This window comes from Ovis canadensis, chromosome 3 (assembly GCF_042477335.2).
Source record: "Ovis canadensis isolate MfBH-ARS-UI-01 breed Bighorn chromosome 3, ARS-UI_OviCan_v2, whole genome shotgun sequence".
In the NCBI taxonomy this organism is placed as follows: domain Eukaryota; kingdom Metazoa; phylum Chordata; class Mammalia; order Artiodactyla; family Bovidae; genus Ovis; species Ovis canadensis.
In genome coordinates this window covers 102,162,500-102,187,246 of record NC_091247.1, presented here as the reverse complement: position 1 = coordinate 102,187,246, position 24,747 = coordinate 102,162,500, and the positions used below count along the sequence as shown (strand labels likewise).

General features: G+C 38.2%; 1 protein-coding gene across 2 annotated transcripts in view; it reads left to right on the top strand.

The window, feature by feature from the left end:
- The window catches only part of EIF5B (eukaryotic translation initiation factor 5B), a 74,861-nt gene that overhangs the window by 14,573 nt on the left and 35,541 nt on the right, over positions 1 to 24,747 (top strand). For both annotated transcript variants that reach the window (XM_069583845.1, XM_069583844.1), the window contains exons 2-8: positions 11,292 to 11,417; positions 11,519 to 11,603; positions 12,254 to 12,929; positions 14,252 to 14,469; positions 14,866 to 15,016; positions 22,927 to 23,022; positions 23,541 to 23,630. In XM_069583845.1, coding sequence (XP_069439946.1) covers positions 11,292 to 11,417; positions 11,519 to 11,603; positions 12,254 to 12,929; positions 14,252 to 14,469; positions 14,866 to 15,016; positions 22,927 to 23,022; positions 23,541 to 23,630 — 1,442 coding nt within the window. The remainder of the gene's footprint in view (positions 1 to 11,291; positions 11,418 to 11,518; positions 11,604 to 12,253; positions 12,930 to 14,251; positions 14,470 to 14,865; positions 15,017 to 22,926; positions 23,023 to 23,540; positions 23,631 to 24,747) is intronic.

Below are 24,747 nucleotides of genomic sequence, written 5' to 3'. Positions count from 1 at the left end.
ATAGTGTGTCTGTTAGGAATACGTTACATTCCCTGCTGGTTGTAAAAGGTAGGGAGATGAATTAAGCATACAAAAAGACATTTTCTGTTCTCAGAGAAGCTTACATTGTAATCTAGCAAATAGGCGTAATACAGTGAGGAGATCTTGAGTTGCTTCACTGTTGCCTGTACTCAGGTGCAGCCAAACATTCTAACGGTGGTGGGGTTCGGCACGTGGGAAGTTCTGTCTCCTGAAAGTAGTTACCTGCATCGAAATTTTATTAGTATTTGACTTTGCCAGGTGAGAATAATCTTTTAACAGTGATTAATAACTAGAGTTCTTTTACGAAGAGATTGAGTTTGCTATCTGTGAATGCTCAAAGTATTCAATTCAGTCAATTAATTTTGAACATAAGTTGTGTCCTTAAGGTGTTAATTGAGAATGTCGACTTAAATTATCAACATTGCTTATATATATATATATGTATTTGTTTATCTTCAAGCCCAAAACTAAGTATAAACTCTGATGCAGTTTGAAATTGTAAATACTGTTATCAAATAGAAACAAAGATAAGAATTTTTGACATTCAGATTTTGCAGCATCAGTGTGGAGAATGATACTTTTGTTTATTCTAACCCAGTGTGCCTCATGTTTTAATGTGCATGTGATTCACCTGTAGGTCTTGTTAAAATGGAGATTTTGATTCAGGAAGTCCTGAGTGAGACCTGAGATTTGGCATTTCCAACAAGCTGATGCTAATGCTGCTTATCCTGGATTTGTTCTTTGAGTGGCAGGATCTGAATGACCATTTTATTGCGAATGTATTGCTTCCTATGATGGCAAAACTTCAAAACCTAAACTTGAGTTCAGCATGCCTATGCTAGTAAAGGCTCAATTTCTCTGATCTCTTTTTCAGTATGAAATAATGACTTTCAGCTTTGCTTTATAGCACTGTCTTGGGGAAAATGTTTAATTTCCGCATTAAGTTTGCATCTGATCTTTTACTTTAATGTGAAACAACTTAGTGGAGATTTGTAAACAAAACCTTGGCTGATGTTTTGTGACAGTAAACTGATAAAGTGGCAATCCATATAATTCATGGAGGCTTCAATTAAACAGGTAAAAGTCACTAGAGAGAATTTTCAGATTTCTGAAATTATCCACAAGCCTGCATTTCCCCCTCCTAACCCATCCCACCCAACCCTCCTTTGAGGGTACTCACTTCAGACTGAAAAAGCTGCCCTAAACTGATTTTATAGTTGGACACATTAGAATCCATAATAATGTGTGAACTTGGATATGTATATTTGGAAGGCTACAAGATGGTTCCTTGCTTTTGCTTTTGTATTCTTTCTGCTTCAGTTATGAGGCATTTAGGAAGTGGAAAATTAGGCTGCATTTTGTGAAAGGTGGCAAGATGCATTCTGTTTGCTTGCATTGTGTGATGCAGTGTGGTTTCATAGCCCTTTGAAGGGCATCAAGACTCAGTTCATAAGGGAACTTTAAGGTTGGAGGGGCTTTTCGTTTTCCTCTAAGACATGGTTAGGTACTTCTGACTTTATTAATGAGTTGTACCTGAGGTAGAACTCCATTGAGGAAGTGGAGAGTGTTGGGTTCTGTGGTTGTGCAGGTGGTGAGAGCTAGTGAGGAGCAATGACTGCTGGACTTTTTCTTGTTTTATCTTTGTGTTTCCTGTTTGTATATGTAGCTGTTGGAAAGGAGTGCTTGACAGGTGTTGAGATAAGAAGAGATGGAAGTTGGAGGAAAAGAAATGCTGAAAGGTGTCTTATGGAGAAGGCAGGACTAGATTTCCCTGTTTTCCTGTTGGTACTGGCACTGGTGAGATAGTTAGGAGTGAAGAAGGGAGTCCTTACGGTTTCTGTCTTGTTTGCTCTTATCCCTAGGCTGGCTTAAGGGGAGGAGCAGAAGCCAAAGTAAAGTGAGGAGGGTTAGTGGCCACTATGCCTGCCCTCAGTGCTTACAGATTATGAACTTTTTTTTTCTTTCCACCTGGGTTGGGGAGGGTCAGGTTGTGGGTAGGGAGAGGAGGCCTGGTGTGGTTTGGATTTTACCTTCTTCCATCACTACTTTCTACTTATAGGCCCTGGTATCCTATTAGGGACAGAAAGAAACACGTGAGTGCTTCACTTATTATCATATCCTAACAAGTCATTCCCGTACTTAGTGGTTTGAAACACTGAAAATAATCATCTCTCTTGGTTCTGAGGGTTGACCGGGCTCAAATGGGTCTTGCTCGGAGGTCTCCATGTGGTTGGTAAATGATGACTGAGATGGAGTTATCGGACAGTCCCCTCACTGGCCATCACTCACTTCGGGTAGTTGATGGTAACTGTTGGTTGGACCGTCAGCCTGAACACCCATCCTTGACCTCTCTATGTGGTCTGGACATCCTCACTAGCTTGGCAGTGAATATCTCAAGGGCCAGGAAGTAGAAGGCCTGGGCTCAGAAATTATAGCATCATTTCTGCCATATTCAGTTGAGCAAACATACAATCTTGTGTTAAAAGGGAGGGGCATGGACCGCCACCTCTTAGAATGTCAGAGAAATCATGGGCCAGGTTGTAAGACCTCCACAGAGGGTAAAATAAAGAGGTGCTGGAGAAAAGGGATTGTAGTAGGAGAGACTCCTTGGGAGCTGGGAGATACTGAATTGTGGACTAATTTGGGAAGGGATTGGATTTCCTGTGTTCTTATCTAATGCAGACAACTTTTTACTGGAACATGCCTGTCATTAATAAATGGAATTTGCCAAGTTCAAAATTGAGAGATTTGTATGTAAGTTAATTTTACTTCTTCACAGGGAACTTTTTTGGTTGGGGTTATATTGTGTGTAATTAAAAGGCTTTGGTGTATTGATCTCAAAGTGAAGTGTCTCATTTTAAATTTTTATATATATCTTTTGATTATTCCAAAAAGCCAAGCACCGAAGTTGATCACCTGCTTTTACATACACTTAATAAATAACCGTGTTTTTAAAAGACTCCCTCACAGTAATATCATTTCGGTTACATGTTACATTGTGTTAGTAGAGATTAAGGTATTATAAAAATATTATATGTTGATTCTTATTTTCATAACTTATAAAAATGAATAAAATGACATATTAGATATATATAATTTTAACTTCACTGTTTTCAGTAAATTGATAAATCCATTCTTTAACCTCTCAACTGCTTTTATAGTATCTCTAGAGATTTAAATTCTCCTCTTTGAGTATGATTGACACAAAATACACAGATTTCAAGTGTGGAGTCAATAAGCTTTGGCAAATTATGCAGTTTTGCTTCTTTCACCAGGGCTTCCCTGTGGCTCAGACAGTCAAGAATCTGCCTGCCGTGTGGGAGACCTGGGTTCAGTCCCAGGGTGGGGAAGTTTCCCTGGATGATATTTTATATTTCCATTAGCTCTAGAAGTTTTGTAGGCAATGCTTTCAGGCCAAAAATAACTAGCTTTTTTGGGGGGGGGGTATTGTAATTTTCCTTTTCTAGAAATTCGTGTAAATAGAATCATAGAGGATGTAGCCTTTATTGACTGGCTGGGTTTCTTTTAAAGTAATATTTTCAAGATTCATCTATGTTGGTGTGTATAATGTGAATTCTTTATTTTTATTATTGTAGTATTCTATTTTGTGGGTGCCATGCCATGCCTAGTTGCTCAGTCGTGTCTGACTCTGGACCCCATGAACTCTAGCCCAGCAGGCTCCTTTGTTCATGGGAATTCTCCAGGCAAGAATACTTGAGTGGGTTTGCTATGCCCTCCTCCAGGGGATCTTCCCAACCCAGGGATTGAACCCAGGTCTCTCGAATAGTAGGCAGATTCTTTACCATCTGAGCCACCAGGGAAGGGTAGTTGGATATTTAGTTTTTATTCCAGCTTCTTGTGATTATGACTAAAGCTGCTATGGACATTTGAGTACAAGTCCTTGTGTGGACATATGTTTTCATTTCTCTTAGGTAAATACCTAGGAGTGGGATTGCTGGGTCATATGGTAAGTGTGTTTGTTTAACTTGAAACTGCCAAATTCTTTTCCAAAGTGACTCTGCCGTTTTTCATTCCCTCTAGGGGTGTGTTCCAGTTGCTCCACATCTTCTCTCAACACAATATTATCAGTCCTTTTAATCGTTCTAGTGGTTGTGGAGTGGCGTATCATTGTGGTTAGACTTACATTTAGTTAATGGTACTGACCATCTTGTCATGTGTTTGTCATTGTTAGATCTCATTTGGTTAAGTGTTGAAATCATTTGCCTATTTAAAAATTGTGTTCTTTAATGTTGAGCCATAGAAATTTAATACTTATAGACATATCTTCCATTAGATATATTATTGCATAATCTTTTTCTCAGTATAAGGTTTGCCGCCTTATTTAAATAGTGTTTAGTTTTGCTAGTTAAACTTCTAAGATTATTGTCGATTCACATGTGGTTGTAAGAATTAATAGATTCCTATATCTTTTAATCAGTTTCCTCTAATAACATCTTGCAAAACTGTACAGGATCACAACCTGAATATTGACACTGATACAGTTCACTGATCATATTCAGATTTGCCCAGTTTCACTTGTACTAGCACACGTGTGTATGCTTGTATTTAGTGTTATACAGTATTATCACATTGGCAGATTTGTATATTCACTGCCATAGTCAAAATACAGAACATCACTGCAAGGATCCTTCATGTTTTTCGTTTGTAACCATAATCATCTCCTTTCTGTGCACCTCCCCCTACTAACCCCTAGTAACAATGAATCTATTCTATACTTGAATAAAATCTTTTATTTTCAAAAATTCATGTAAGTGGAGTCATACATGTATATAACCTTTGGGAATTAGCTTCTTTCCAGTCAGTCTGATTTTCTTGAGATCCATCCAAGTTGTTGCATGTATCAGTGAGTGAAGTGAAAGTCGCTCAGTCATGTCCAGCTCTTTGCGACCCCATGGACTATACAGGCCATGAATTCTCCAGGCTAGAATATTGGAGTGAGTAGCCCTCCCCTTCTCCAGGCATCTTCCCAACCCAGGGGTCAAACCCAGGTCTCCTGCGTTGCAGGGTGTTACAGGCTGATCTTTACCAGCTGAGCCACAGAGGAAGCTCACACGGATCAGTGGTTCATTCCGTTTTGTTGCTGAATAGTATTTCATGGAATGGGGATGAACCATGGTCTATTGAACCATTCACCCACTGAAGGACGTACGGGTTATTTCCAGTTTTTGCTTATGCAACAAGCATTTGTCTACAAGTTTCTGCATGAGATATATATTTTTTGTTACTCTGGGATAAATGAGCATGAGTGCAGTTGCTGGACCATATGGTACATACATTTTTAGTTTTACGGGAGAATGATAGACTGTCTTCCAGAGTGGCTGTACCAGTTTGCCTTTCCACCAGCAGTGTGTGAGTGATCCAGGTCCTCTGTGTCCTCAACCACCACGGTTATTATCACTGTTGTTTGGAGAGAGGGCATTCTGATGGTGTGTAGTGATAGCACATCGTGGTTTTAGTTTCCATTTCCCAAACAGCTCATGATGTGAAACATCCTTTATTTGTCATCCGTAAATGTTCTAGTGAAATATCTTTTCAGGCCCTTTGTCCATTTTCTAATTGGATTGTTTGGATTTTTACTGATGTGTTTGGAAATTTCTTTGTATAGTTGAGATACTAATTCCCCTCTCTCCCCCCTGGCCCGGATATGTACTTTGCTAATACTTTCTTCTACTTTGTAGCTTGTTTTTTTACATTCCCTTCACATGGTCTCTTGCACAATAGATATTTTAAATTTTGATGAAGTCCAGTTTTTTTTTTCTAAATTGTAATTTTTAACTTCAAATCATAACTCCTTGCTTAGTGCAAAGAACTAATACTAAGTGAATTCAGTATTTTGGTGGTTGCAGTATACCAGATCAGCATAAAAAATTCAGTCACATTTTTGTGTATTAGGAATGAGTATGTGGAAACATATTCTGTGTGGATAAACATATAAACATGTAAACATATACTGTGTGGGTCACAACAAACTGTGGAAAATTCTTAAAGATGGAAATACTAGACCATTTTACCTGCCTCCTGAGAAATCTGTATGCAGGTCAAGAAGCAACAGTTAGAACTGAACATGGAACAACAGACTGGTTCCAGTTTGGGAAAGGAGTACATCAAGGCACTGTATATTATCACCCTGCTTATTTAACTTATATGCATAGTACATCATGAGAAATGCTGGACTGGATGAAGCACAAGCTGGAATCAAGATTGCTGGGAGAAATATCAATAACCTCAGATATGCAGGTGACACCACCCTTATGGCAGAAAGTGAAGAGGAACTAAAAAGCCTCTTGATGAAAGTGAAAGAGGAAAGTGAAAAAGTTGGCTTAAAACTCAACACTCAAAAAACTAAGATCTGGTCCCATCACTTCATGGGAAATAGATGGGGAAGCAGTGGAAACAGTGAGAGACTTTATTTTTGGGGCCTCTAAAATCACTGCAGATGGTGACTGCAGCCATGAAATTAAAAGACACTTGCTCCTTGGAAGAAAAGCTATGATCAACCTAGACAGCATATTCAAAAGCAGGGACATTACTTTGCCAACAACAGTCCATCTAGTCAAAGTTATGGTTTTTCCAGTAGTCAGGTATGGATGTGAGAGTTGGACTATAAAGAAAGCTGAGCGCCGAAGAGTTGATGCTTTTGAACTGTGGTGTTGGAGAAGACTCTCAAGAGTCCCTTGGACTGCAAGGATATCCAACCAGTCCATCCTAAAGGAAATCAGTCCTGAATATTCATTGGAAGGACTGACTGATGGCTGAAGCTGAAACTCCAATACTTTGGCCACCTGATGCAAAGAACTGACTCACTGGAAAGACCCTGATGCTGGGAAAGATTGAAGGCAGGAGGAGAAGGGGACGACAGAGGATGAGATGGTTGGATGGTATCACTGATTCGATGGACATGACTTTGAGCATGCTCTGGGAGTTGGTGATGGAAAAGGTCATCCTGGAGTGCTGCTGTCCATGGAGTGGTAAAAAGTCAGACACAACTGAGTGACTGAACTGAACTGATGTGGAAACAAATTAAAAATACCAGTTCAGATTACTTTAAAAATTAAATACATACTCTGATGGAAAAAATCAAAGAAGATTTAAATACATTGAAACATACTGTGTTCACAGATTGGAAACTCAACATAGTAAAGATGTCAGTTTTCTTTAAATTCATGTACAGTTAATGCAGTTGCTATTAAAATTATAGCAGTAATTTTTTGGTAAACTTGCCCAAGAATATTCTAAAATTTGTTTGACAAGTCAAAGGAATTAAGAATAGAGAAAGCAATTCTGATAATGAAAGGAATCATTCCATTTCATTTCAAGATTTATATCCACATTAATCATGAAAGTTTAGTAGTGTCAGAGAAGGACACATCGGTCAATAGAGCAGAATGGAGGACTTAGAAATAGCCCCATACGAGCACAGCTGAGTGGTTTCTGACAGAGGTGCAAAGGCAGTTCCGTGTTGAATGGATAGTTGAAATGTTGCTGGAGCTGTTGGCTACCCAAAGGCAAAAGATCAATTAAACATTGAAATACCCAATGTTTGGAACACAACACAGTTAAAAATCTTCAGGACCTAGGAGCTGGTGAAAAGTTCTTTCTCATGACGTCAAAAGCATAAAGAACAGACTTGATAAATGGTACCTCATGAAAATTCAAAATTTTTGCTCTGGTTAAAAACCCTGTGAAGTGGATGGAAAGACAGGCTACAAATTGGAAGGAAGTATATATAAACAAACCATATGTAAAAGAGTTCTGAAAACTCAACATTAAAAGAAAATGATTCCAACTAGAAAATGGGTAAAAGAAATGAAGAGACATTTCACTGAATATATGTGAATGACAAATACCTGAAAAAATGTTGAACTTCTCTAGCCTTCAAGGAATTGAAAAGGACTTTATCACCACACATCTATTAGAACAACTTAAAGGAACAGTAGACATAATACTAAATAATAGGCTGGAGTGTGGGAGAAAATGCATATCTCCATGGAGATACTGCAGATGTTGGTATATATATGGAGATACATCAATATTGTTGGTGTGAATATTAAATGGGAAACCAGAAAGTGGTTCAGCTGTTTCTTGAATTGCACATGCAGTATTTTTAATAGCTTCAGTTTTTAAAGGCCATTCAGTTATAACATTTTTTCTGTCTTGACAGAGTGTGGCCTCTGAAAACACTGCATTGATTACCATGGAAAATTGCCTTTTATTTCTGGAAGTTTGCAATAAGTTTGGAATAAAGGATGAAGAGCTATAAGGGGAAATATTAGTAGGAATATTGTAGCTTTGATAAAGGAAAAAGTGGTCTGCAGAAAGATATACCTTTGAAAAAATACTGTTACAGATTCCTTAAAGATTTTAAAGCATTCATTATCAGCATGACTGGATTTTAGATTTGACTCTTAGTTCATTAAAATGTTCAAGCTGTAGTGTGTACGGATAGGGAGAAAAGTAGGACTGAAATGTAGATGGTAGATAGAATATGATTTAAAGTTTCAGGTTAAATCACTGACACTATATATCACTTTCATGTCCTGTTGTAATATTGTTGACATTTTAGGACATTCCTTTGAATCAAGGGCAGGAGGTTCTGTACACATTGAAAGAATGCTTTGAAAACCACGGTAATTAAGACTGTTAAGCATTGCTATATCATTGATATATTTTGTAGTTGTATTTGGATTTCTCAAATAATTTTCAGAAACTTGATTACTGAATTTCCCATTTTCTAGGAAGTCCCTACAGTTTTCGTGTCAGATTTGGGCTTGAGCTCCTGGTGTATGAGTTTCTAGCAGGATGCCTTTTATAAACTATCCTCTTGAAGCTTACTTTAATGGAGTTGTTAAGGAGGATTAAATGGCATAATAAATAGTGTGTCTGGTGATTGGTCAGCACAATGGCTCAGACACAGAAAGCACTAAGAAACTGTTCACTTCTCTTACTATCCAGAAGAAGCTTTTCAAACTCGGTGGCATGCAGATGTAGTTCCCTGTTTTGTTATTCTAGAGCTGTTTGCCAGTGAATATTGTGGCAGTATAGCCAACCATAGCTGTTTTGATTAGATGAGTATAGTTAGGTGAGGGCTGACAAGGTTTTGGAGGGGAGGTGCCAAGTTTCAGTATTAACCACCTTCACCTTCCCTTCTCACCCGGTCAGACTTCTGTTTTGTGAAATGTTGGCAGGGCTGCCTTTGGAGATAGTGCTGGTTGATCTCAAGCTGGGCCAGATGGCTGATGCTGGGCCAGGCTTTGGTTCCTGTTGCCTGATGAGACCTGAGATTTGGCCTTGATTCTTCCCTTCCCCTTTCTGTATACATTCAGTTAGTCACCAGTGTTGCTGATTGATCCCTTAGTATTTACCTGACTCATATGTCGTCATCTTGTCTGCCACTGCTGCAAGTCAGGAGTTTGTCATCCCAATTAACTGTAAAAGCTTCCTACCTTTTCTTGCTTCCTAACTAGTTGAGATTCTGCCCTGTCATTTATACCAGAGGCAGCTTTCTAAAATGCAAATTTGATTATGTCAGCAGGGTTAAGATCTTCAGCTTCAGAATCAGAGCTTCCTGGGTTCAAATCCCATGTCTGCCTTGTCTGATTCTGGACAAGTTCTCTGTGCTTCAATTTCTTCATTTATTAAAAAAAGAAAAACAGTTCAAATCTGACTTGCAGTCACCTGGGGAGATAGCTAAACGTACATTGCCTAGCTCTCATCCCAAATTCTGGTTCTCTAGATCTTGAGTGGGATTAAGAAATCAATAGCCTGTAAAAAACTTTCTCAATTGGTTCAGATACCCTGTTTTTGAGTCTTCCCGAGGCCCTGTGCATGTTATTACCTTTAGGTTTTTGTGCTCATTCTGTCTGATACATGGGCCGCCTTTGCCTGGTTCAGAAACTCGGGTCAGAGTTTCCCTGAGCTGTGAAGTGTCTGACTTTCTCTTTCTTGATTTGGTGCACCAGTACAGCAGTTCTGTGTTCTATAATCTCCCTCAACTACACTGTCTAAAATACAGGACAGAAGGGAACACATTCAGTTCTAATGTGTCACTTAAAGGCATTAAATTCCGTTATTTTGTGGCTTTTAGCATTTTGCAGTTCCTGATTTACTCATTTTCTCTCTCTCTCTCTCTCTCCTTGAAGCTTCTTGAGTATAAATTCTGTGTCTTGTTACCTAATCTTAAAATTTGTTGCTCTTGTTTAGTTGCTAATTGTACTTGACTCTTTGTGATCTCACGGACTGTAGCTCACCAGGCTCCTTCTTTCCATGGGATTTCCTAGGCAGGAATACTGGAGTGAGTTGTCATTTCCTTCTCCAGATCTTAATATTACATATTTCATATTAGGAATTGTTTTTGTTGAAGTGAAGCATCTTTGCAACAAGGCACCCACCAGTGGAGGCCATGTTGCATGAGGTCCTTGTTTTCTTATTGCATCACTATTTGAATTCATACACTTTTTCTACTTGTGTGTCTCAGACTGACCTCCTTTGTTTTCTGTAGGTTTTAACGGAATTTAGTTTGTTTTGCTCTAAATAAAATAATATTGGTAGATGAGGATATAGGGGGATGGAACCAGAAACGAAACCAGGGATGTAAAAGATGGTGAGCAGGTTTGGTTCTGGATTTAGGGGCTGTTCTATGTGTTTTATTTACTCAGTCATTCCTAATTTATTTAGATTTGGATATGTGGTCATGAGTTGCTGAAAGCAGTCACACTTTTTGCATCTTTGTTTCCCCTCGATGAAAGTTCTTTCAACTCTAAAATTCCTACTTTTCCAAGTAAAGCTGCAAAGATTTCCAAAGATTTAGGTTTTACTGATAATCAAGTAGTAATATTTTTCTCTTTTAAGTTCTTTTCATTTTATAAGTAACTCCATTTAGATAGTCACACAAACAAAAGAAACTTTGGTATCAACAAAAGTGAATTTCCTTTTCTTCTCTAGGGTTACTTGAACACAAGCATGAATTTCCTTTTCTTGATTACCTAGATTTTCTCCCTGGAGCTCTTCATTGCAACTCTCGCTGGGTTTGAGTGTAACTCACACTTTATTGAAGTAGATGCAGAGAGTCTGAATAAATATAACCCAAGTGTTGTCATGAAAGAACTTGTCAAGTGATTTTTTTTTCAGTGGGCTGCCAATGCATGAAAAATGCTAAAATGAAAAGAAAAAAATTTTTTCTGTAAGTGTATGTGGTAGATTTATTATTTTGCTCTTGAGTAACACTTGGGTCTCCTTTGTTTGCATTTAAGTGCCAAGGATGACATTGATCTTGATGCCTTGGCTGCAGAAATAGAAGGAGCTGGTGCTGCCAAGGAGCAAGAACCTCAAAAGGCAAAGGGGAAAAAGAAAAAGGAGAAAAAAAGACAAGACTTTGAGTAAGTAGATTTTAAATATATTTGATTTTTCTCAGCTTTGGTGCTAGATTTACTTATTAAACTGATTCAGTATCTCAAACTGTATTTTAACCCATTTCCAGTGAAGATGATATCCTGAAGGAACTGGAAGAATTGTCTTGGGAAGCTCAAGGCATCAAAGGTGACAGAGAGCCTGCTGCGGTAAAGGTGAATACTGTTACTTGTTCATGCTTCTTCTTAGCTCCATTTTTAGGTACTGCCTTTGGAAATTTTTGAGCAATGTATGTATGTTGGTTAGAAGTGTCTAGCTGATACCAAAGGGGGAAAACAGTTTTTAGGAAAGCAGTAATAAATTTTGAAGTCTTTCACAGATATAAAGATACTTTATTTGGGAATCTAAAGCTGTTTCACTTTATATCTCCAGTTTATAAAATTGGTACATTTGGAAATACAGCATTTCACAACTCTACCTCCATTTTCCGTATTATTTCCTTTCCATCCTTTGAAATTGGATAAGCCTCAGAGTAACGAGATGGGGGTAGATATTTTTCCTTTGGCTTTTCCCTGTAGGCTTTTATGCCGTGTGGGGAAGGTAGTGAGGTGGACTAGTGATCACTTCAGTCTGCCTCAGAGCCTGGGTTCCGAGACCTACAGTGACTGTGAGGTGTGCTCGAGTCCCAGGCCAGCTGCTGGTGCTTGGCCGAGTTTCATATTCTTGCAAAAGAACCATATTTGGAAATTCTTTTGATAGTTTTTTCCACGTGTACTTAATGAAGTACATGACTTTGAACAGTTTCAGTTATTAAAAGAAAGAAAATATAATGCTGTTAATATTGCTAACAGTGGACATGTTTTAGCCAACAGAAAATAATGAAGATGAACCCATCTCAAAACAAGATAAGAAAAAGAAAGGACAGAAAGGCAAAAAACAGAGTTTTGAAGATAATGATAGTGAAGAATTGGATGAAAAAGATTCAAAGTCAAAAAAGACTGCAAAACCCAAAGTGGAAATGTACTCTGGGAGTGATGATGATGATGATTTTAATAAACTATCCAAAAAAGCAAAGGGGAAAGCTCAGAAATCAAATAAGAAGCGTGATGCATCAGAAGAGGATGAGGATAACAGTAAAAGAATTAAAGAGCGTATGAGAGCACATTCTTCTGGTGAAAGTGGTGATGAATCAGATGAATTTTTGCAATCTAGGAAAGGACAGAAAAAAAATCAGAAAAACAAACCAGGTCCTACTGTTGAGAGCGGAAATGAAGATGACGACTCCTCCTTCAAAATTAAGACAGTGGCTCAAAAGAAGGCAGAAAAGAAAGAGCGTGAGAGAAAAAAACGGGATGAAGAAAAGGCAAAACTGCGGAAGCTGAAAGAAAAAGAAGAGCTGGAGTCTGGTAAAAAGGATCAGGGTAAACCAAAAGAATCTCAGAGGAAACCTGAGGAGGAAGCTCTGAAATCCAGAGTGACACTTGACTCTGGAGCAGCTCCTGCCTCTGAAGAGAAAGGAGAGGGTCCCGCAGGCGCAGAAGGTTGGTAATAATATTGACAGAAGGGCCAGAGGCTTGGATTCATAATTAGTTCCTTTGTTTATTTGCTGCGCTGGGTTTTCTTTGCTAGGCACAGACTTTCTGTAGTAGTGATGAGCCGGGAATACTCCCTTACTTGCGGTGCGTGGGCCTCTCATTCTGGTGGCTTCTCTTGTTGCAGAGCACAGGGGGTCCTAGGAGCTTGGGCTCAGTGGTGGTGGAGCATGGGCTCAGTTGCCTCACAGCATGTGGGATCTTTCTGGGCCAGGGATTGAACCCTGTCCCCTGCATTGGAAGAAGATTCTTAAACACTGGACCACTGGGGAAGTCTCCAGTTAATCTGAATTTTGATTGTTATGTTCCAAAGTCATTTTGTTATTTGTCCTTGGTTATAAAGGTACTGAGTTGTAAGATGCTTAAAAAGAAAATTAGTCTAAGTACTCGTTTTAAATTGATTTTTGTTGCTAAACATGTATGTAGCATAAAATATCTTTCAAATGAATTGTACACAAACTAGGATTTTCGTGGAATTTCATTTTAGAAAACAAATTTTTGCTGCTGATGAATACTGGAAGTTGCTTAATGAAAAATACATTGTTCCTTTTGATAACTCAGTGTGAGATGATACCTGAATTCTCTCCTGTTATTAAAAACCTAATTCAGGTTTTTAAATGAAAATGAAATGGATAAGCAATATACTAAAATTAGTTAATATCTTTTAAGCAATAGTGAGCCATGTTTTTGTACCAGACCAATTAACAAAAAAAAGCTATCTAGTTAAACTTCCCCCTCTTATTCAGAATGAAAACAAAGATCAAATGATTTACATAATTTTTCTTTTAGACTGGAAAGTTTTTAATGGGAAAATCGGCATAGCTTTTTAACCTCTCAAATTCTTATTGTCTGGACATCTTTGAGGAGAACCATCATGAATGTAACTTCAGAATCTTTAATTCTTCAGTATAATGCTAAAGAGTTCTTAGGACATATTTGTATTTTTGTGTTATCCTAATATGTGTCCCCTTAAGGTAGGCTTCTTATCATCTTCACCTTACAGAAGCATTAGGTACATTCTTCCTTCTGACAGCATCCTCCTGTCTTCTCGAATCCCTTAGGATAACTCAGAGTAACACCAACATCACAGGCGTCTAAGGAAGCCAGCTGGGTTGTTCTGAGATGCACTGGCTACTCCCAAGTGCTCAGGAGGCCTTGGTGCCTAAAGACCTTAGTCTGCTGCTGGCCCATTGTAGTCCCTGGATTCTAGGGTTTGCTCACCCCTGTTGTAGGAAATACTTTAAAAAATACTCTGCCTCTTTTTTTGGTAGATGACAATGAAGGAGACAAAAAGAAAAAAGATAAGAAGAAAAAGAAAGGAGAAAAGGAAGAAAAGGAGAAAGAAAAGAAGAAAGGACCTAGCAAAGCCACAGTTAAGGCTATGCAAGAAGCTCTGGCTAAGCTTAAAGAAGAGGAGGAAAGACAGAAGAGAGAGGAGGAGGAACGGATAAAACGGCTTGAAGAGTTAGAAGCCAAGCGTAAAGAAGAGGTATGTTTTTGTGAAGTTGCTGACATTGATATTGTTTTACTTAAATCCTCTTCTCATAACACATCTCTAGCTTTCTAATTGTAAAACTTTCTTAGTTGCGTGGTAGTTCAGTTACATTTTTGTTCAGATATAGACAGTTAGATAAGTACAGAAAATCCTGCCTTATTTCCTCAGGTACGAACAGGAGTTGCTTTTGCATCATTACCACACATAGTCTACCCTCGCGTGATACTAATTATACTCATTATGTACATTTAAAATACTTTCATTTGGAAGTTTCTAACATAATACTCTGCATGTATCTCAAGAGCTTTGTTAGAAATTTGGGGTGTTTGCTTTTAAATTTTGTAGTTTGTTAAGCTAATACAATTTTGTCTGCTATGTTTTCTTTTATAGGAAAGATTGGAGCAAGAAAAAAGAGAAAGGAAAAAGCAAAAAGAAAAGGAAAGGAAAGAACGCTTGAAAAAAGAGGGGAAACTTTTAACTAAATCCCAGAGAGAAGCCAGAGCCAGAGCCGAAGCGACCCTTAAACTTCTACAAGCTCAGGGTAGGTGGTGTTCTTAATTAACCGAACAGTCCAGAGAGTTCTCTCAAGCAGTTATCTCTGTAGTGGTCAAAAGGAGAATTGAATTGAGACAGGAGAATTTCTGTGAACAGGCTATGAAAAAGTCCAATAGTGTAAGTAGGTGAGATAATTTCATTATTTCAGGAGATGAACTCTATACTGTGATAAATTTGCATGTAAATGATAGTATGTCTGTAAATGAAAATACAGAATAGTGAAATGAGTCCCCATGTATGCATCACTGAGTTTTAACACTTAGCATTCTTGTTTTGGTCCCCTCCCACTCCACCACCACCCCCCCAGAGTATTTTAAAGTGAATTCCAGAAGTCAGTATTATTCTACTCACAGTTTACTTTAATATGTGTCTTTAACAGATAAGGAGATTTTCCTTTTTAACATAGTATAGTATGTATTATTATATTTAACAAAATTCCTTGATTTCTTGATTTTATCCATGTGTGTTTTTTTTACTTGTCTCCAAAACATTGGTTATAATTGATTTGTTCAAATCAGGATCCAGATTAGATTCAAGTATTGCATTTGGTTGATGTGATTTGGTTGATTTGCTTGATACTACTTCCACCCCCTGTTTTTGGCATGGATTTATTTATTTGTTCAAGATACTGGATTTTTCTTTCTAGAATTTCCCCTGTTCTGAATTTGTCTAATTACGTCTACTGGTGTTGGCTGATTTATTTCTCTATACCTTATACTTTTTTAGATCTAGCAGTTTGGTTGCTACTTAGCAGTGCTGTGTAGCACCCAGTGCCTCATGTGAATAGGCATATCATCTGGTTGTCTTGCTTCTAATGATGTCAGGATTGATCAGTGAGTTTACCCTTTGGTAGCCTTGTCCATTACAGAAACATCTAATAATTTAAATTCCAGTTGGTGATCATTGCCTGTATCCTGTATTACGAATTGCAGAATTGTGATAGGAAAGCCAGGAAACATGCTGAATTCTTTCCCTTTCTTTACGGATTTACAAAATAATAATTTGTTGTTCCCACAACCTCCAAAGCTAACCAATGAGTTTAATTTTGTTTTGGATGTAGAACATTTCATCTTAATGGAATTTTATATAATTGATGTTTTCATCTCCTGAAGTTATTTACATATTGGATGTTCTAATAGACGCTGTTTTGGCTAGGAGGAGATCAGTCACGTTGGTCCCTATGACTTTTTCATTTCATTGCAGTGTTCTTGGGCCCTTCCTTGCTTTCTGACACCATGAGATAGCTCAGGCTCACCTTGTACATTTTCTTCTCTAGACCTTGAAATCAGCCGTTTACCCAAGGAAATTGGTTCCTTTTAGTTTAGATTTCATAATATGAACATTTCATTAATTGTGTCTTTGACAGGTAAGATGATTTAAAATAGTGTCTTTGCTCCATTGAGAAGAATGTTTTGGGATTTCTCTTTATGTCCTGTCCCTGCATTCCACAGGTTTTATAGTAATTTTGGTGCTTATGCTATAATTAAAATAATAGCTATCATTTATTAATGTATTTAGTATATAACTGATGCTATTTTTGACATTATTTCTTCATAAAAGTTTACGTTTCCATCATATAGATGAAAAAATGGAGACTCAGGAAACTTGAACAACTTGCCTGAGGTCCTGGAGCTGAGATTTAACTTATCTGTGGGACTTCCTCTGTGTTATGTTCAGGTGGAAGCAGTAAATTTGGAGAAACACAGGACTGAGATTTCAGAAAGTTTTATTTTTAACTAGGGATATAGCTTTTTAAAAAATGAAACTAAAGAACAGATTCGAGTACAACTAGCAAATCCAAATATTGGATTTGACCAATGGTAGTTTGACAAACTGGAAGCTCTCATGGAGAAGTTAGGATGGGGCCATACAGAGAGTAGTATGCTGGTCTCAGAAATGCTGTTTTATGGAGTAGTTTGACTTGCGTTTTATAAGATGAAAATTAAAATTATGAACTTGGCATCAGTCTTTAGGACAGGCTTGGAAGAGGTGGTGTCTCTTGTGGCATCTCTAGTCTCAGTCTCCTTTATTCTTCATAATGTTGCCCAGTGTTTGCCCTCTTACAGGCTCCATATTGTCTGTTAATTAAAAGAATCCAAACTTCCTAGCTAGGCATTAAAGGTCCTCCACAAGTCTGCTCATTGAGTCACTTCAAGGAAGAAGTACTACATGTTATGTCTGACCATATCTTTTGAAGCCACCTTGTTAGATAAATATTATTTACTATGTTCATTACCTAGAATAATATATACAACTTATTCATTGAGCTAAAAAGTGTGTTCTTAGTGTATCTGCAGATATTTTCAGATAATGACATGAATTGTGTAGCAGGTTACCTTTTTGGTCTGTTCATAGCCTTTAGCCTGTAACTACTGAGCGTATAGCAAGTACACATTCCTTAAAACACACAAACTACCAAAACCCAGATACATAACATGGATAGTCCTGTATCTATTTAAAAATATACTCATATCTATTTACATTTTAGCTCAGTTAAGAATTTCCAATAAAGAAAACTTTATGCCTCTATGATTTCACTTGGGGATTCTAACAAATATTTAGGGAAGAAATATTGCCAGTTATAAACATTATCTTCCAGAATCACCCAGCTCATGAGGACAGCATTATCCTTATGTCATAATGAGACAAAGACATTACAAGAAAGGAAATTGTAGATCAATATCCCTCATGAACAGAGATGCAGATTTCTCAGCAGAGTATTGGCAGTGTGATTCCAGCAATGCAGTTGTCCTTTGTGCAATCTAGGAGTCGGGGGCGGCTCTCCACGCAGTCACCAATTTGTAGACATTTATAGTTGGCCTTCTGTATCCATCGTCTGTATCCACATACTGAACCAGTAGTGGATCTTGTGGTACTGTAGTATTCAGTGAAAAAATGTGAGTCCAAGTATCCGTGTAGTTCAAACCTGTGTTATTCAAGGGTCAACTATATAAACATACTTACGTGCATATATTTATGTGTATATTTAGGGACGGTCTGTTATGACCAAGTTGATTTTATCCTGGTAGTGCAGGAGTGTTCAGTATTTAAAAATCAAGAAATAGTTCACCATATTAATAGACTAAAGAAAATCTATATGATCATCTCAATATATAGAAGAATCATTTCAAAAAATTCAGTATTCATATATAATAAGGATCCACAAACTGGGGATAGAAGAGAACTTTCTTCCCTGATATAAGATATTTACCAAAAAAATGCAGTTATTACACTTACTTTCAAATGACTGAATACTAATAAACTCTAATATTGTGATTAAGGCAAGGGTATGTGCTCTCATCACAGTCATTCCACATTGGTCTGGAATGTCGTGATTCAGGCAATTAGGCAAAAAATAAGGCCTGCAGGTTGGAAAGAAATAAATTGTCTATTCACAGATGCCAGTTGTCTTTATAGAAAATTCCATGGAATCTATCCCCCACAAAATGCTATAGCTAGTAAGTGAGGTTAAGAAGATTATAGATAGGCCAGTATGCAAATATCAACTGTATTTCTATATGCTAGCAGTTAGCCTCGGAGAAGGCAGTGGCACCCCACTCCAGTATTCTTGCCTGGAAGATCCCATGGATGGAGGAGCCTGGTGGGCTGCAGTCCATGGGGTCACTGAGGGTCAGACACAACTGAGCAACTTCACTTTCACTTTTCACTTTCATGCATTGGAGAAGGAAATGGCAACCCACTCCAGTGTTCTTGCCTGGAGAATCCCAGGGATTGGGGAGCCTGGTGGGCTGCCGTCTATGGGGTCGCACAGAGTCGGAAACGACTGAAGTGACTTAGCAGCAGTGGCAGCAGTAGCAATTAGTCTATAAATACTAACATATAAAATTAACAGTACTATTTATAGTGGTACCCCCCATAAAATAAAGTGAAATACTTAGTTAGAATTCTAGTATTTGTGGAATCTGAATGCTGAAAACTGTAATTTACAAACACTGATGAAAATAATCAAAGGCCTATGTAAATAGAGAGATGCTGCTTTTGTGGAGTCAAAGGTGTGATATTGTTAAGATACCAGTTCTCCCAAACTGATTCGTAGATTCAGTGCAATTTCAGTCAGAATTATGGCAGAATATTCTGTGGCTGTCTGTCAGCTGTTTCTAAAATGTATGCGAAAAGATAAAGGAATTAGAACGACCAAAGTATTTTTGAAAGAACCTTGGAAGACTCAATATCCAATTTCAAGACTGACTGTAAAAATACAACAATCACAGTGTGATACAGGTTACAGGGTAAACGAATAGGTCAACAGAACAGAACAGTCTCTCTGGTCAGGTTTTCTTTGTGTCATCAGTTCAGTTCAGTCGCTCAGTCGTGTCCTGACTATTTGTGACCCCATGGATTGCAGCACGCCAGGCCTCCCTGTCCATCACCAACTCCTGGAGTCTACTCAGAATTATGTCCATTGAGTTGGTGATGCCATCCAACCACCTCATCCTGTCATCCCCTCTCCTGCCTTCAATATTTCCCAGCATCAGGATCTTTTCAAATGAGTCAGCTCTTTGTATCAGGTGGCCAAAGTATTGGGAGTTTCAGCTTCAACGTCAGTCCTTCCAGTGAATATTCAGGACTGATATCCTTTAGGATGGACTGTTTGGATCTCCTTGCAGTCCAAGGAACTCTCAAGAGTCTCCAGCACCACAGTTCAAAAGCACCAATTCTTCAGTGCTCAGTTTTCTTTATACGCCAACTCTCACATCCATACATGACTCTAGAAAAACCATAGCTTTGACTAGATGGACTTCTGTTGGCAAACTAATGTCTCTGCTTTTTAATATGCTGTCTAGGTTGGTCATAACTTTTCTTCCAAGGAGCAGGCGTTTTTTAACTTCATGGCTGCAGTCACCATCTGCAGTGATTTTGGAGCCCCCGAAAATAAAGTCTCTCACTGTTTACCCTGTTTCCCCATCTATTTGCCGTGAAATGGTGGGATCTGATGCCATGATCTTATTTTTCTGAATGTTGAGCTTTAAGCCAACTTTTTCACTCTCCTCTTTCACTTTCATCAAGAGGCTTTTTAGTTCTTTGCTTCTGCCATAAGGGTGGTGTCATCTGCATACCTGAGGTTATTGCTGTTTCTCCTGGCAAACTTGATTCCAGCTTGTGCTTCTTCCAGCCCAGTGTTTCTCATGATGTCCTCAGCATATAAGTTAAATAAGCAGGGTGACAGTATATAGCCTTGACGTATTCCTTTTCCTATATGGAACCAGTCTGTTGTTCCATGTCCAGTTCTAACTGTTGCTTCCTGACCTGCATACAGGTTTCTCAAGAGACAGGTCAGGTGGTCTGGTATTCCCATCTCTTTAAGAATTTTCCACAGTTTGTGGTGGTCCACACAGTCAAAGGCTTTGGCGTAATTAATAAAGCAGAAATAGATGGTTTTTTTGGAACTCTTGCTTTTTTGATGATCCAGCGGATGTTGGCAATTTGATCTCTGGTTCCTCTGCCTGGATCCGTGAACCTTTGTTCACGGTTCACATACTGTTGAAGCCTGGCTTGGAGAATTTTGAGCATTACTTTACTAGCGTGTGAGATGAATGCAATTGTGCGAGAGTTTCAGCATTCTTTGGCATTGTCTTTCCTCGGGATTGAAATGAAAACTGACCTTTTCTAGTCCTGTGGCCACTGCTGAGTTTTCCTAATTCGCTGGCATATTGAGTGCGGTACCTTCACAGCACCATCTTCTGGGGTTTGAGATAGCTCAACTGGAATTCCATCACCTCCACTAGCTTTGATTGTAGTGATGCTTCCTAAGGCCCACTTGACTTCACATTCCAGGATGTCTGGCTCTAGGTGAGTGATCATACATGATTATCTGGGTCATGAAGATCTTGTTTGTATAGTTCTTCTGTGTATTCTTGCCACCTGTTCTTAATATCGTCTGCTGCTTTTAGGTCTGTACCATTTTTGTCCTTTATTGTGCCCGTATTTGCATGATTTGTTCCCTTGATATCTGATTTTCCTGAAGAGATCTCTAGTCTTTCCCATTCTGTTGTTTTCCTCTATTTCTTTGCACTGATCACTGAGGAAGGCTTTCTTAATCTCTCCTTGCTATTCTTTGCAGTTCTACATTCAAATGGGTATATCTTTCCTTTTTTCCTTTGCTTTTCCCTTCTCTTCTTTTCATAGCTATTTGTAAGGCCTCCTCAGACAGTCATTTTGCTTTTTTGCATTTCTTTGTGTCATAGGAAAAGACAGTTCAGTAGATGAAATATGGTGTTTGCTACAAGTGATAGTGGAATAATTAGACATTTATGTGCAAAAAATAAAACGAAAATCCTAGCCCTCAATCCCACTCATTATATAGAATTTAACTCGTAATGGATTGTAGATCTAAATGTGAAGAACTTTCAGAGGAAAACAGAGAAGCTCTTTATGAGTTTGTGCTAGGCAGGGAGTGCTTAGGTTCAACTTCAAAAGCATAATCCATGAAAGGGAAAAAAATGATAAAATTGAGGAAGTCCAGTTAACAAATTCTGCCGTTCAGAAGACACCATTGAGAGAATATCAAAGATAATACCTAAAAATCACACATCTGAAAATTGTGTGTGTGTGTATATAAAGATAACTCAGAATTCAACAAGAAAAACAATCCTATTTGAAAAGGGGCAAAAGGTTGAAGAGACCCTTCACTGAGATACTGTAAGCACGTGGAAGGAATGCTCAGCACCATGGTGGTGGTTCAGTCGCTCAGTCGTGTCTGACTCTTGAGACCCCGTGGGCTGTAGCCTGCCAGGCTTCTCTGTGTATGGAATTCTCCAGGCAAGAGTACTGGGGTCAGTTGCCGTTTTCTTCCATGGGATCTTCCCGACCCAGGAATCCAACCCTGGTTTCCTGCATTGCAGGCAGTTTCTTTCCTGACTGAGCTGCGAGGGAAGCCATTAGGAAATTCAAATTAAGTCCACTATGAGGTATCACTGCATATTTATTAGAATATGTAAATTTAAAAAACCCATCATTTTTCTTTACCAAATGCTGGCAAGACCAGTTGGAACTCTCATGTGCTACTGGTGAGAATGCAGAATTGTAAAGCAGTTGGCAGTTTCTTACAAATTTAAATACAGTTGACCTCTGAACAGCATGGATTTGAATTATGAGGGTTCTTTTCAATAATAAATACTACAGCACACGATTTGTGATTGGTTAAATCCAATAATTTGGAAACCATGCATATGGAGGGCTGACTATAGGTTATATGCAGATTTTCAGCTACATGGAGGGTTGGCAGCCCAGAACTACGTGTTTTTCAAGGGTCAACTGTACGTATTTAATGTCCCATCCACTCCACAATGTGTATCCCAGAGAAACATTCACACAAAAATCTGCGTGCAAATGTTGAGAGCAGCTTTATTCATAATGTCAAAAACTAGAAATAACTCAGATGTCCTTTAGCTGTCTATTGAATAAATGGACTGTGGTCTGTCCATACACTGGACTACTGTTCACCGTAAGAAGAAACGAAGTATTGATACCTATAGTAACGAGGATGATTCAGATCCATTATGATAGCCAGACTGTAAAGTTTTATTTGTCTTAAGGGATGGAGAACAGATCAGTGGTTGCCAGGGACTTAAGAATGTGAACAGGATTTAACCTCCCCGAGCAGCCCGGGGTGATGGAACTGTTATGCATCTTCATGATGATGGTAATTATGTAACTGCAAGCAATTGTCAAAAGTCAAAGAGCTAGACACCAAAAAGATGGATTTTTAATGCATGTTTAAAATACCTTATGTTGAAAAGAAGGTTTTCCATGAATGTTCTTTATATTTTAGGGTATGTATCTCTGAGGTGAATAAAATGTTACCTTCTTAAATAGTATATCTTAGGTGACAAGCAAGTAGTTTAAACCCTGAAATTTTCCAATTTTATCCCTCAGGTGTTGAAGTGCCATCAAAAGACTCTTTGCCAAAGAAGAGGCCAATTTATGAAGATAAAAAGAAGAAAAAACCACCACAGCAGATGGAAAATAAAGGTTTGCATATAAAACCTGTGATTTAGAAACAGTTTTGGTTGCCTTTTCCCCTATAACCTTAAAAGCTGAAGTCTTTTAAAAAGAAGTAAAAAAAAAATTAAAAAAAAATAAATAAAAAGAAGTCAAACCAGAATTGCATATTGAAACCAACTTCCGGTACCTTGTTTCATATTAATATCATTCTCCACTGATTCAAATGACAGGTTAATGGAAAAATACATCTGTTTGTAAAATCTGGGTGCTATGCTATGAATAACTGTCCTTGACTGAAAAAGCATGACTGTCTTTTTTTTTTTTTGCTGTTTTGTTCTCAACCTTCTGTAATTTTGTATTCTAGTCTTGTCGGAAAGAAAAACTAGTTTCCTGTTTGTAAAAAACCATAGCTGGTATTAAATGTTTTGTAAACCTACTAAAGAATTTAGATTGTACTACTGGTGTTTATTCAGTAGTTAACAGAGTATCCTAACAGGAAATGCACTAGAAAGGATTGTTAAGTTGGTTTCTGTTCCTTTGATCAGTTTCTGAACCGGTGGAGTTAAGTGCTGCTGTAGAAGCTGTGGAGCAAGGAGTACCCGAAAAAGAAGAGACACCGCCTCCTGTTGAACCAGGCCAGTAGTGCTCATGTGTCTTCAGTTGTCTTGGTCGTCACTAGTTTGGGGATACCAGATGTCTGGCAGAATGGCCTTCTAACTTTGTAGTTCTTTCTTTAAATTGTTTCATTTTCCCTGAAAAAATTGTAGAGGTGAGACGTGAATCACTTTTGTTCTTTACAGTAGTGTTGGAAGTGGTATTTGGATTTTCTCTAATGTTTTTATTTGTGGGTCAGAATTCTTAGGTGGTGCCAAAAAACCCTAAAGTTCTTTGTTTAAATCCTTTGGAAGCAAATTGGAAGCACTTTTGATCAGAGCTTTTATTAAGAACCATAAGAATTGACATTTTAAGATCTTTAGAGGTCAGCGTCTGTTCACTAAATTAGTGAGAGGATTCAGTTTACTCATTCAGTGTGTGTGTTTTGAGATTGGAGAACATCTCTGGGGTTTTTTTTTTTTCTTTAAACATTGTTCTAATTCGTAAAACTAGGTGTTGCTAGGAGAGCCAGAGGCTGGCTAAATTGTATGATAGGTAAAATCAGGAGAATCTCCGGTGTTTACAGATAGGAGTAGGAGTTGCTTTAGAGAATGTTAAGACTGACCCAGACTGAGGAGAGTTTGGGGGAGAATGGATTCATGTATATGTATGGCCGAGTTCTTTTGCTGTCCTCTTGAAACTGTCACAACATCATTAATTGGCTGTACCCCAATACAAAACAAATTTTGTTTTTTTTCAAGATTGACCCACATTTGTGAATACTGGGTTGGCCAATAAATTCATTCAGGGTTTGTTTTAAGATGGTACAGAAAACTCCAAATGAACCTTTTGGCTAACCCAGTATTACTGATCCTTTTTTTCTTCCCCTCCTATTCTCAATGTAAAAAGGATCGTTTTCCTCAGCCTGCCTCAGCTTAACCTGATGAGATCAAAGACATTCATGTTGATAGACTTAATGGGAACTCGCTACTTTAGGTGGTAATTTGTAGCAGTAGAAAGAGTTACTAATTTAGAAGGAGTTTAGGGTTCATGTTTCTGACTCATTTCCTCCTCCTCAGGAAAATGTATCCAGGCTTGTTGGCAAATAGTAATTATGACAGGGAAACAAATACCCCATGTTCCACCCTCATCTTCCTT